Genomic DNA, 13,593 nt, shown 5'->3' on the forward strand with positions numbered 1-13,593 from the left:
TTCCAAGTTCAAGCTCGTGGTCTCTTAATTGACCAAAAGTGCCACCAGACATGGTTGTAAGGTTTTGTGAGTGTGTGATAGTCGTGACCAAATATTTTAGAATTTTAATATTTAATTCATCAATGTCAAAAGTTTTACCTAAACGAGACAGATGATTGATGATGTTTGTGAAACGCTTTTGCACATCATAAATAGTTTTGCCCTATTACATCTGGAACATCTTGTATTCTTGAACTAAAGAGCTCTTTTGAACATGCTTAACATCATCTATGCCTTCATCAAGTTAAAGTAGATGAAATTATATTTCTAGCCCTAACATGATGTTGAACCCTTCTATTTTCATTCGTAATCCATTGTTAAATGGGCTTAGGTTCGTGCACTTTTTTAATAGTGATAGTAGGAACAAAATGACCATTTATAATAACATTCTAAATACTTATATCAACTGACTCTAAAAATATTTGCATTCTTACTTTTCGAAAACTATAATTTTCCTCAATAAGCAAAGCAGGTTTATCAATTGAAGCACCCTCAGCAAATGTTTTATTTTATTCAACCATTTTCAAAAAATTGGAATAACTACCAAAACAAACTCTGATAAAAATTGTTAGAATCGTGCAACAGAATATTCGCGTAAGGACAAAAACTAAGAGGGGTGAATTGTTTTACTTAATAAAACTTTGTCTTTTAAATTTTTTTCCTTTTTATAAATTGATTTTATAACAATAATCAATTCTTTTCTAAATAATAATACAAAAGATAAAGAGTGTAGGGAAAGAGAAATTCGCACAAGGAATTTTATACGAGCTTGAATCAAAAGACCATACATCCAGTGGTTAATATATCTAAAGATGAATTAACTAATCACTAACAAATAATCACAATTTACAATCATAGAGAATAATGTTTGGCTTATAAAGCGCCTCTTTTGAGGATACAAGAGATTAACAACCCTCCTTCGACAGATAAAGGATGAACAACTTCAACTTTTCTAGCAACAACAAAAACACTTAATTACTTAAGACACACTTAGTTAAAGTTCTCGTTCTAGCCACACTAGGTTTTTCAAAGCCCATTTTCACTAACACGAAGAGTTTTTTAGCTATCACAACTCTATATCTTTGAGTGAAAAGTCATTTTAGAAACTAGGTTTAGCCCATATATATATATATATATATATATATATATATATATATATATATATATATATATATATATATATATATAAAGTTTTAATTTTGAAAATTAGACAAAGAAACTGAAGAATCAAGTTACAATTATGACTTATAATCAATTATCTCACATAAATCTTTCCAAAAAACATTTTCTTGCCATGATAATCGATTACTAAAATGCGATAATCAATTTTCACAAAAGTACTTTTAATAAACATATTTTTAATTAGACAATTGATTATCAAGTGTTATAATCGATTATTATAAAAGTTTTTATGAAAAATAAAATTTTTCTTGAATACTCTATTGTTTAGATTCTACTTATTGACTCTTCATGTACTAATTTAAATAATATACAAAAGTGATACAACTTCAATCCATAAATTCTTAAATCTTTAATGTATTTCATAAATGTCAGCGTTTTTTTTTTATTTTCAACATTTTTCATAAGTTTTCATCATCAAAACATACAAAGATCTTCATTTTCTTCTTTGTAGAATTCCAAGTTCAAATTTTATTTATTAAGATATTTCATAGTCTTAAAAACTGAAAAGAACATTAACCTCTACGGGAACTTTTAATGTAACAGTTTCAAATTTTCACTCTAAGCCTTTAATGGTATATAATATGTTATTAAAAAAAACAGATTTAATAATCCAAACCACGAAATTTATAGTACTTTGTCAGTCGTAGAGTCATAAAAATGTAAAAATATAGTATCAAACATGACCCGGAAAACTTCCACACAGCTGCTCTGATAGTGATTTAAAAAATAATGGATCAATATTTAAAAAATATAGTATTAATATTTTTTTTTTGTTATGTATTGTTCAATTTGAAGAAAATCCAACATAATGCATCATTCTTTTAATTTATTGTATTCGTACATGTATAGATATGATATTGATTATAGCGTGGAATTGGTGTGTGATGTCAGCGTAAGTAGCTGGATACAGGTGTATTAGCACATGAAAATGAATAGGAAATAGTGTAAAAATGTTCACATTTAAAATGATGTTTTAATTTTCCATCACAATTATTTGTTTATATTTTGTGTAAGCGTGTGAAAGAAGTTAATGGTTCGCAGTCTCCACATTTATCATTGTAATAAGAGTCCCAGCCAACCAAGATACTAGTTAGGAAAGAGAAAGTTTCTTTAACAACTGTTTTTTTTTACAATTTTTTAACAATATTATTAATCTGTTTTAAATATTTTTTTAGAATAAATTCAAAGATACCAATGGTGACATGTGTTGTTAAAAATATCATTATCCGATTCAGAAAGAGTGTTTTCAACTACGTAAACTAATTGCACCACTTAATCTCTTCTTCTTTACTAATTTTATTTTACTAAAATATTCAACAAAATATTTTTTTATTTAATTATTAATAAAATAGTTATTGAATAAATGCTGACAATTATAATTAAAATATTATTTTATTTATAAATCTTCTTGTCAGATTTGAACAAAATATTTTTTATATGGAGTACGAGGTTATCACGAGTTGAGTTAACATTTAGTGAAAAAGATTCGATTTCTGAAGAGAAATGGATAAGAGGTCTAAAATATTTTCTTATGCTTAAAATTCTGAGAGCTTTAAAAAAATTATAATATATCAGTATAATAGTGAAGGAGAGAATGAAGTGAATATGTAATACACAAGCCCTCATGCTTAAAATCCATAAATGAGATACATGTGTACTTAATTGATGGATGAATGAGTTTTATCATTCACTGATTATCTTATCAGCATAAGTAATTAATTATATTTCTAAAATGATTTTAGAAGATTACTTTGACTTGATTAAGTGACCATTTATTTTAAAAAAAAAACTTAAATATTTAATTTGGAATAGTTTGATCTAATTAATGGAATGCATTAAATAAGTTTGATTTAATGTATTTTAAGTAGAAATTTGATGACTTGGATCCAAACTTTAAATGCATTTTATCATGTAAATAACTTTTGAATATTTGGAATCCAAGCTTTAACGTGTAACTTTTGGATGTTTCAGGATATGAGCTTAATGAATGATTTTAATTTGAGTATCTTTTAAATGGATGAGACTTCAGCTTAATAATTTGTCATGTAAATAACTTGTGAACATATGATATATATATGAACCGAGTAACTTGTGCATGTTGAGACATCCGAGTGTAATTGTATTATAATAACAAATCTTTTAAGTGGTAGGAATTTGAAGATAAATTCAATTAAAGAAGGATGATATATATAGAGGAATATCTCTTGAATATATATGAGAAGAACTTGTGAAAGAAGGTTTGTAATTCAAAACATCTGTGTGACAAGGTTGAAGATCAAAACATGTCTTTTTTAAATCTTATAATGTTCTATGAAAAAGAAAACTTAAAGAATATGAAGATCATGAGCACAATTAAGAAATAATTTAAGAAATTAAATAAATTTTAATTTTATTTTATAATTTTGTAGGATGTTAAATTCGCTCGACAAGCTAGCTTATGTATGCTGGGTTAGCGAATCTCGCTAGGCGAAAGTTTGTATCTATAATTTTTTTTTTCTTTTATTTTTATGTGTTTTGGGATTTATTTTAGAGCTTTTAGGATTTCTTAAATTTATGTGCCTATATATAGAGGTATCAACACTAGTACAAAAACAGTGTATAACGTCACATGTTCAACGTCCAACTACTAAATAGTCAACGTTAAAAATGAACGGTGACAATTTTTGTAAATAAATACAATTATTAGACGTCGTTTAGAACTGTAATTCGACTTTAATTTGTTATAAGACATCGAATATTAAGAAGCCTGACGTCTTATTGGGTTAATTTTGTGAAAATGTTTGGTGCGAAGGTGAAAATGTACTTACGTATGACGTTGAATGCCCTAGAATTAGACGTCAAAAGGTTATAAAACGTCGAATGTCCTAGAGTTAGACGTTAAAAGGTTAGTGAATTCAATAAAAATTTGAGCCGGAGGTTCACAATTCATTCATTTTATCTTAGTACGCAAGACCATCTTCTCTGATAAAACTTTTCTCGAACAAAGTTTGACGACCATCACATGTAACCTTTCTTTCATTTGATACAAATGCATGTTGGTTAACCACTTTAGGTATGAATTTCGTTTGTTTAGACCGATTGTTTCATGTTCTTGTCCTCCATAGATGCATTCTGCTTTCTCTCTCACTAGTGACAATACTTTATTTCGACGGACCCACCTTTTGAAGGTTAGTTTTCGTTTTCGTTTTGAAGAACTTATTTGATGAACTTGTTTGTTGTTGTTTTGTTGAACTTGTTTGTTGTTGTTGTTTGTTATTTGTTTATGGTTGTTGATACTACACTACACGTTTATAGTTCATGCTATATAAAATACCAAAAACTAGATTACATTTGTTGTTTTTCTGTTTTACTGGCCTTATAGAGTTGTAAAAAAGATCTAAAGGATCACAATTAATTTAAAAAAGTAAAAAAGTTGATTAACGTCGTACATTGACAAAATTCGACGTTAATTTACGTTATTTGACGTCGGACATAAAACAATATTCCATGTTAATTTGCTAAACTAGGGACGTCGGATTGTTCTATGTCTGATGTCAAATAATGTAAATTAAAATCGATTTTTTTTTTTGCATTATACGTCAATTTAACGTCTCCCAATATGACGTCGGTTTTGAATTTGACGTAAAAGGCCAAAAAACACCGACGTTATACGGTGTTTTTGTATTAGTGCAAAACCTTATACAAACAGTTTTGAGTCATATTATATTTATTTTCATTAAGAAGGGATTCTCTTGGTTATTGGATTAAAACTTTGATTCTTATAAAATATTAACATCTTTATGACAAATCATCACTTAATTTATCAATATGCTAGATTATAGCGTCCTCATCCCTATCTTATTCTGCATTCTTCTCTGATTTATTTTTGTTGTCCCTCTTGAAGATTCAAATTTAGAATTTTCAAAGTTTGAAAACATTTAACAAATTCTCAAAAGAACTTTGCAAATTCTGAATTTGAATTCTAAAAAAACAGAACAAATATAAATAAGAGAAAAATGCGAAATAAAATAGGGATGAGGACACCATGATCAAGAAGATTGATAAGTCAAACAAAATTTTACACTTAAGCGCCGCAAAGAGGATAACAAAGAAGTAGCTCTTAGCTCCATAAAACTTAGTCACCACCACGACACTGTCGCGAACCACCATAGATCCTCCACGTTGTCACGAGCAAACAAAAACTCACCACGAGAGTCACCATGCACAAATGAAAAAAATGAAACCATAAAAAAAGAAGCAAGAAAGAAGAAGATGATCCAGATTTATCGACGGAATTTACTGAAAAAATTTACTGACGAATTTTTCCTTTGGTAATTACTAATAGATTTTATTTTCTTTGGAAATTATCGATGAAATTTATCTAAATATTTTTTCTTTGAAAACTACCAACTACATTTTTATCAACATATTTTTATTTGTCGAAATCTGTCAAAAAAAGTTGTTATCAATGAATTTTGACGTTTGCAACAAATTTTCATCATCGACAATGCTTGTTTTATTTGAAGTGAGCTATAATTCTGGTAATGACTTGGTGGTGATAGTGGTGTGACAGTGATGACGATAGCGGTAGATGAAGAATAAAAAAGATAAAGAAGAGAAGAGATGGAGAAAGAAGAAGACTAAATCACTACTAACAAATTACCAATGACCAGAATTTAAAAATAATTACTGAAATATTTATAATGAATATTTAACAATGATTTTTTTATTGTCGGTAATTATCGACTAATCATAACATCTGTCAATAAAATTTATCAACAACCACTTTATTAACAAATTTTTGATCTTAGATAATTCATCAATAAATTTGAATTAATAACTAATTTTGACTATTATCATATATTGTGTGTGTGAGTAATACACAATTATTTTTGAATGATCTTTTAATTCTTATATATATGTATATTGATATTGTTTTTAATATTTGAGAAATTGTGAGTATAATTTGTTTATTTTGGAGACAATAGAAAATACCTTTATAGTCTTTAATAAATTAAAGAAGTCATTCATTTTATAATCTTAAACAATAGTAATACTTTAGAATTGAAATTTGAAAAGTTTTTTAATATTAAAGAGTGGAACCTTTTGCAAAGGCAATCTTATATAACACCATAATCCTCTATGATGTCCATTAAAAAGATGATTATGTGTTAACGGTAGAAAGGAATTGAGATTATTTTGATTGAACCATGTCATTCTTTGTTTGTGATGTGTATTTATGCTATTCCTATTCCTCTCCTATGGCTATGGATGAAGTAGGGAGGAAGGGCAGGCAGCCATATTCGAAAAAGGCAAAGCCCTTAACATGTGGGTCCCGCCGTCATTAAAATAAAAGTAATATCATCATCACTGTGTGGCCATAAAGAGCTATACGACACACATGAAGGCAGTACAGTGGTGAGCCAATGAGACGCCGACAACGCATCCTCCATAAACTACTTCTCCTTTCCCAAACCAGAAACCAAAAACCACTTGTCACCAAACCCCAGCTTCAGATATTTTTTCACCACTTCCATTTTGGTTCTCACCTTTTATGGTTACCATAACATTGCACACTTCCGCTCACTGTGCTTTCCCATGACACCACTCTATTCCTGTCCAGAAGAAGAAACATCCATGAACTAACATTCCCACCCTCGCTTCACCATTTTTGCCACCCTTTTACCCTTCCTTCTTCCATTTTTCCTTCCTTTTTTCCTTCTTTGGCATCTGGGTTTTCTTCCTTCAAAAATTTACTAATTGCTTAACTCACTACCTTTATATATATACACATATATATATTTATATATATATATATATATATATATATAACTCACAAATAATCATTTAAACAAAATCAACATAACATCAACTAAGATGGGAAGGGGTAGGGTACAGCTGAAGAGGATAGAGAACAAGATCAATCGCCAGGTAACTTTCTCCAAAAGGAGAGGTGGGTTGCTCAAGAAAGCTCATGAGATCTCTGTACTCTGTGATGCTGAGGTTGCTTTGATTGTCTTCTCTCACAAAGGAAAGCTCTTTGAGTATGCCACTGATTCATGGTAATGCAAATGCCCTATATTCTATCATAATAAATATCTATATCTATGCATATCAACCATATAGATCTATATCAGACTAATATATTATGTGTGTTAGTCGTTAATTCAGCTCATGTAAACATATATACCTAGTATATATATGCACTCAGTTTTCTATTTCAGTCTCGAATTATTTTGAACTACTATTTTATTCTTAATTTTCTTACCTTTTTTTTTTTTTTGCTCTGAGGGCATTTTGTGGTTTGGGGTTCGAAACTTGAAAGGAAACTTCATTCCTCTTCTTTATTTTGTTAATACTTGTTTTTGTTCATATCAAGCCTCGTTTATGATTTATATTGATTGTGCAGAGACAGATACAAAACCAGTTGATCCTTTTTTTTGAAAAGGAGGTGTTGTTGTGCAGATAGTTTTCTCAAATTGAACCAGCAAAATTTACAGTTACACTTCTCTCTGAGTTTGTTTGCAATTTTTGGGGTAAACACGCGTCAATGGTTTAGTAGTGCTATAATTAAGTGCATATATATACTCTTTCAAGTGTATATGTTTCTCTCATCAGAAAGAAGAAAATACATTACCCCGAATGCGAGATTCTGCCTGTCCTAGCTAGAAAATCATAGTGTACGATCATAACCAGTATAAGAACCCTAATTTTTGTTTTATTTTCTTTTTCTTTTGGTGAAATTCAAGACGGGGTGAATCTCTTGCAGACTGTGAGGAGGTTGTGACAGTCCTTGCTTCATATTTGTCTTCTTGTTTTCTATATTATGTCCTTTCAGTTCAGCACCTCAAACAAGATTTGCTAGACCTTCTTTTGGTTTAGAGTTTTGTACCTTTTCTTCTTGTTTTGAATTATCAAAACTCAAAAGCATCACGATTTGACATTCTTGTTATTAAAGGGTTACTTTTCGTTGATGGGTGCAGCATCCCAGACAAATAATTTTTACAGTAAAACTGAGGAAATTCGTTAATTTCATAGATTTGGATGAACTTATTTTAAAGATTGTCAAATAGCGCTATTAACACACAGGAACTTTTAATTTGAACAGGATGAAATATCTTCACAGTAACTACAGTCATATCATACAGCATATAATTATAAAGTTCTATTTCATCACATTATTCCGCAACACAGATATATATTGTTATTTAAACGCAGTAATATGTACTGCAAATACAGTGTAAATTGATATCATCATAGGAGAATAATATTCATTGAGAAGTCTTATGATTGAACAGCATGGAGAAGATACTGGAACGCCATGAGAGGTATGCCTATGCAGAGAGGCAGCTAGTGGCAAATGATTCTGAGACACAGGTTTGTCTTGAAATATACACACTCCTGAGTGTAGGCATGTGTAAATTCTCATTTGCATCATTATTTTGCATTAAAGTTCTGCGGTGAAAATTGATTCTTCTGTATACAACAGGCACACAGTTTGGTCTAAGCTATATGGGAACTTAAAAAACTAAGTCATGCATATATGAATGTGTTGGAAATATGGAATGCTGCAAAAGTGATAGAATCAAAACCAATATTTAAATAACAGTACCGGACAAAACAACAAAACTAAGCATTAGATGTATATGTGTACACTGTGCAGGGAAACTGGACCATTGAATATACTAGACTCAAGGCAAAGATTGACCTTTTGCAGAGAAACTACAGGTACACGAGGACCTATATCTAATCTACATTCAGGCTTTAATTTTCTGTCATAGTTTGATTTGATCATCCTCTCACACTTGAACCCTTTTACAGGCACTATATGGGAGAAGATTTGGCTTCGATGAGCCTCAAAGAGCTTCAGAGTTTGGAGCAGCAGTTAGATACTTCTCTCAAAAACATCCGCAATAGGAGGGTACGCATAGCACATATACCTTATCATATTAATTTGCTTTCATATTTCATGTGTATCTGTGTAACTTTGGCACTGATCTGTGTTTTGTTTTAATAGAACGATCTCATGTACGAGTCTATTTCTGAGCTTCAGAAAAAGGTGTGGCTTTAACTTCAAGTTTCTCTTGGCTTTATTTTTAGCTTTCTCTCCCTAAAGTGAAAGATAATTATAATATTGGTGGAAGCAAATATAAAATGGTTGTTTCTCTCTGTCTAAAAGAAACTGATATGGAGAATTGTGTCTCTTGATTCTCTGTGTGACAGGAGAAAAGGATACAAGAGCAGAATAGCATCCTTGCAAAGAAGGTGACCAAGACTTTCCTTTACAACTTTCCTTTTTCTCCAACCAGCTAAACTTCATTTTATCACAATAATCAATGCTTAATTTAATCCAGTTTGATGCTTATTGACAGTAGTATAAGTGTGTTTCATAATATTTAGTTTGATTGATCTATTACTTTTGTTCACATATACTCTCTCTTTTGCTTGTTGATTCTTAACCTAATGTGGACATAACATATAAGAACTTTAGATATTCAACAGTGAAATTATTTGTATTCCTTAACATAAAATTCCTCGACAATTATATTCATTTGAGTAAATTAAATAAATGTCCAATGAGTTACTTAAGAAAATGCTATCCTCCTTTTGGTCTCACAAATTCGTACACACCTGTCTTACAAATTATTTTTTCTTCCTGATTTAGCCCTAGGTTTATATCCATGCTTCCAATCATATTAATAAAATCTTTCCTTCATCACCACAAAACCATTGTTTCATTTCTCATTCATGTTTTAACAATTAAAAGAACTAACTGAATTTGAATCTAAATTCTCTATAATGTTTCCATACCCCAGTATAAATTTTATTTCTAAAGAAAGTTTCAAGTTTAGAATCATATTTATTATTTGTAGAAACTCATCTTAGGTTACAATTGCCAGTGAATCTAATACAAGCTTATTATTGTCTTAACTTTTGACAGTTATAGTAGTAATTTGTAACTGACAGAAAGTGATCATTCTTATAATTATGGAATGAAAACTCTATGAATGAAGTTTAGCCATATTATTGTAGGTTGTTATTGCTTTATTCTCAGCCATATATATGTGTCTTCCTTTTAACTATATCTGATATGAAATTAGATCAAGGAGAAAGAGCAAGCTGTAGCACAACATGCTGTACAATGGGAACAGCCAAACTACAGGGTTGACACATCTTTCTTACCACAGCAGCAACCACTTCCAAGCTTGAACATAGGGTAGGGTAACCTTTCTTATGACATGAAGTTATAATTTCTCATCTTCATTTTGTTTAATTACCCTTTTAAATTTTTTAGTTGCAAAAACATTATCTTTTATCTTACTTAAAAAAACCATCTATTTTACTGAGAAAGTAAAAAGAAAAATTGCAGTTGCATTTGTCCATATTCTTGTTGGAAGATTGCTTTACCTCTTTGGAATTCTTCTTTTGGTACTGCAATCCTCCCACCATGTGTAATGTTGTTTGTGCAGTGGAAATAATTTCAATCAAGATGCTGCACCAGAACTAGGAAGGAATGGTCTTGATCTGACCCTGGAACCACTGTATTCTTGCCACCTTGGATGCTTCTGAAAACTTGTTTCCTCTCTGAGGTGGATAACACTATATAATTGTCGGCATATATAACCACAAGTAGTAGTATGTTTTAATGCTTTATATGTTTATTTGGGTCTATGGTTTTGCCCTACTTTGAAGACACTAGTTTGAGAAACTTTTGTTTGTAAACATATTGAATTTGAAGCCTAATAGTGTATTTATGGAAGGTTAATTTGTACTGTTTTCCTTACTTTGAAAGGGTTATTGTATGTAATTTTTAGTGTTTCTTTTTTATGTGTATTGTATATTTTATCTTTTGTTGAGTCTATGATTTTAAGATTATTACATTAATTGTATTTGATAGGAATAAAGAAAAGGAAGAGATAGAGAAATAGGAAATAAGCAAATAAAGTGAATGAAAATGGTTAACAAACAAGTGAAAATTGTTTGGTTTAAAAATTGAAAAGACATCAATAATATTGATTAATGATGATCTTATACATGGGCACTTCTAAAAATCTGTCATTTATTATTTTTATTCACTTATGTTAAAAAATAAAATCTATAATATATCCTTACAACTCTCTTTCTTCCTTCTACTTCTTCCTTTACCAAATACACTATTTATTTATCGCTTTTCTATTTCCACTCCTTTTTCAATTTATTTCTACTAATCATATTTCGTATTGATTTCCATTATAAGGCATAATTCTGATGATAGAAACTAAAAAATAATGCTTGAAATGAAATTCTTTTGTTCTAAGTAACTTGAATCTGAATATAAAATGTACTTTCAGATGTGGTGAATTTTCTCATAAAACACAATATGGTGAATTTACAAACAACCTTGTCAAAATATATCCATTTTTATCTATATTTTGATATTTTAACTATTTATTTCATTTAAATTTTCTCACTAGGTAAAAACCTATGAATATAGTATAAATAACACACTTCACGAGAAAAATTAATTATGTTCATTATTACAACATTTATTGCTTACAGATACACACTCCTAAATCTTGAAGCATTTTGGCCGAAGAGTTGAAAAGCGTTGTGAAGAGTTACTTATGAAGCCTTTGTAGGTATTTTCGGTTAAGTAAGAACAATAGTCAAATATATATGTTCTTACAAAGGCAAATATATCCTGCAAAGACTCTAACAAGTACTCTAAACACTCCAAACTTTAAACTTCAGAGATACTCGTCCACTCCTAGTTGAATAAGGGTTATGTCGGCAGAATACACTCTCATAAACAATTATCTCATAAATTGTGCTATTTATACTATTATTTATGGCTTTTTTGCCTAGATGAACCTGATCCATATGCCTAATTACCTTGATTAATCTCTAGTCAATCAATATCTTTAACCATACTTTAATCACAATTTTAAGCTAGTTAACATGGTCAATACTTTTTGTATATCGATCCTAATTGACCAACACATATTTAACCACGCCAACACGTATTCGACTAAATCGTTAATGTTCTGTATTAGACCTTTTGTGTCAAGTATGCTAGCAATTTAGGATATATATATATATATATATATATATATATATATATATATATAATATAAAATAATAATAATAATAATAATAATAATAATTAAATACTTTAGGACTATTATATTATTATGCCAAGTATTAAAGTAATTTAATTAATTTAATCTATGGTTAAGAGGATATATGTCATAAAATAGGTTTAATTATCCCAAAAGTTTTTTTGTTTTTGGTTGGAAGTTTCATAACAGTTCCTCAATTTCTTTTCTTTGAATTGAGTCTTTAATTTTGAAAAATTGAAGCAAAGCAATCCTTGTAGTACACATTAATAGCAACCTCCTTAACTAGGTTGGCTAAAGTGAGAAGAGAAATGGTGAAAATGGTGAGATGGTGCGGAATTTGGTGAGATGTGAGAGAAGCTAAGATGAGTAGTATGGTAGTATGGTACAAAATTGGTCATAACTTTACTTAAGTTCAAAGGTGAATACAATAGTGGGAGACACCTTTATTTATAGGCTAAGGGTGTCTCCAAATTGTAGAAGCTAGACCTAAAACCTCAAACTTTGCTAGCTTGGAAAATAAGATAAAAAATCATCTCCATTAGGAGGAGGACATGTGGAAAAAATCCTCATCATTAGGAAGAGAATATGTGAGAAAATTCCTCTTCATTAGGAGGATGATATGTGGTCACTACCTATAGAAAATCCTCTACAATGTGAGCATGACACATGACCATTCTCACAAAGGTTTGGATAGCCCACTACATGCTCACCAAACTAATTCTTGGATGTCTGACTTGGTCAACATTGGGCCTTAGCCTTTGTTGACTTAAGTGATCTGAAAACCCTACACTACTTGGCCTACAGTACAAGACCCAAATTAAATCCTACAATACTTGGCCCATAATACAAAGTCCAAATAAATCCTAGACTACTTGGCCCAAAATATAAGACTCAAAATTATTCCTACTCTAGAAGTTCCATGATGGCCCAAGTGACCTAAGAGAGAGAGTATATGCCTATCTTTTACAAATGACTTCAACTCTTCTTGAAAGTGTTTGGCCATATGGCTAGGGGGTATGCCATCACATATTGTATATATTGATTTTTTTAGAAAAAGTAACTGATAGAGGTTACATAAAGAGTTTATTGTCTTTATCTATAAGCATGTACACATATTCATGTTCCCTTCTTCTCATTCCAATTAGAAAAGAAAATGAAACCTAAAGTGATCTATCGTTGGAAGATCAGATACCTTTGATCTATGATTTTTCCAATAGTGCTATCAAAACAGGTTAAAACTTGTGCACAAACCTATCCCACCACTTGTTCAAGCCTTGTTGAGTTTAAAAAAAAA

General features: G+C 30.1%; 1 protein-coding gene across 1 annotated transcript; it reads left to right on the top strand.

The window, feature by feature from the left end:
• The first annotated feature begins 6,967 nt into the window (after window positions 1–6,967).
• LOC106778788 (truncated transcription factor CAULIFLOWER A-like) lies at window positions 6,968–10,972 on the top strand. The gene is made up of 8 exons (XM_014666778.2): window positions 6,968–7,262; window positions 8,499–8,577; window positions 8,864–8,928; window positions 9,022–9,121; window positions 9,218–9,259; window positions 9,424–9,465; window positions 10,302–10,417; window positions 10,671–10,972. The coding sequence occupies exons 1-8, from the start codon at window positions 7,078–7,080 to the stop codon at window positions 10,768–10,770; spliced, it is 729 nt and encodes a 242-aa protein (XP_014522264.1). The 5' UTR covers window positions 6,968–7,077; the 3' UTR covers window positions 10,771–10,972.
• The last annotated feature ends 2,621 nt before the right edge of the window (window positions 10,973–13,593 follow it).

The sequence above is a fragment of the Vigna radiata genome, unplaced genomic scaffold (genome assembly GCF_000741045.1).
Source record: "Vigna radiata var. radiata cultivar VC1973A unplaced genomic scaffold, Vradiata_ver6 scaffold_189, whole genome shotgun sequence".
Classification (NCBI taxonomy): domain Eukaryota; kingdom Viridiplantae; phylum Streptophyta; class Magnoliopsida; order Fabales; family Fabaceae; genus Vigna; species Vigna radiata.

Excerpts from the sequence above, each read along its gene's own strand:
- LOC106778788 (XM_014666778.2), top strand. The coding sequence starts at position 7,078 with ATGGGAAGGGGTAGGGTACAGCTGAAGAGGATAGAGAACAAGATCAAT. Across the intron at positions 8,929-9,021 it reads CTTTTGCAGAGAAACTACAG|GCACTATATGGGAGAAGATT; the intron begins GTACACGAGGAC and ends ACCCTTTTACAG. Across the intron at positions 10,418-10,670 it reads CTTCCAAGCTTGAACATAGG|TGGAAATAATTTCAATCAAG; the intron begins GTAGGGTAACCT and ends TTGTTTGTGCAG.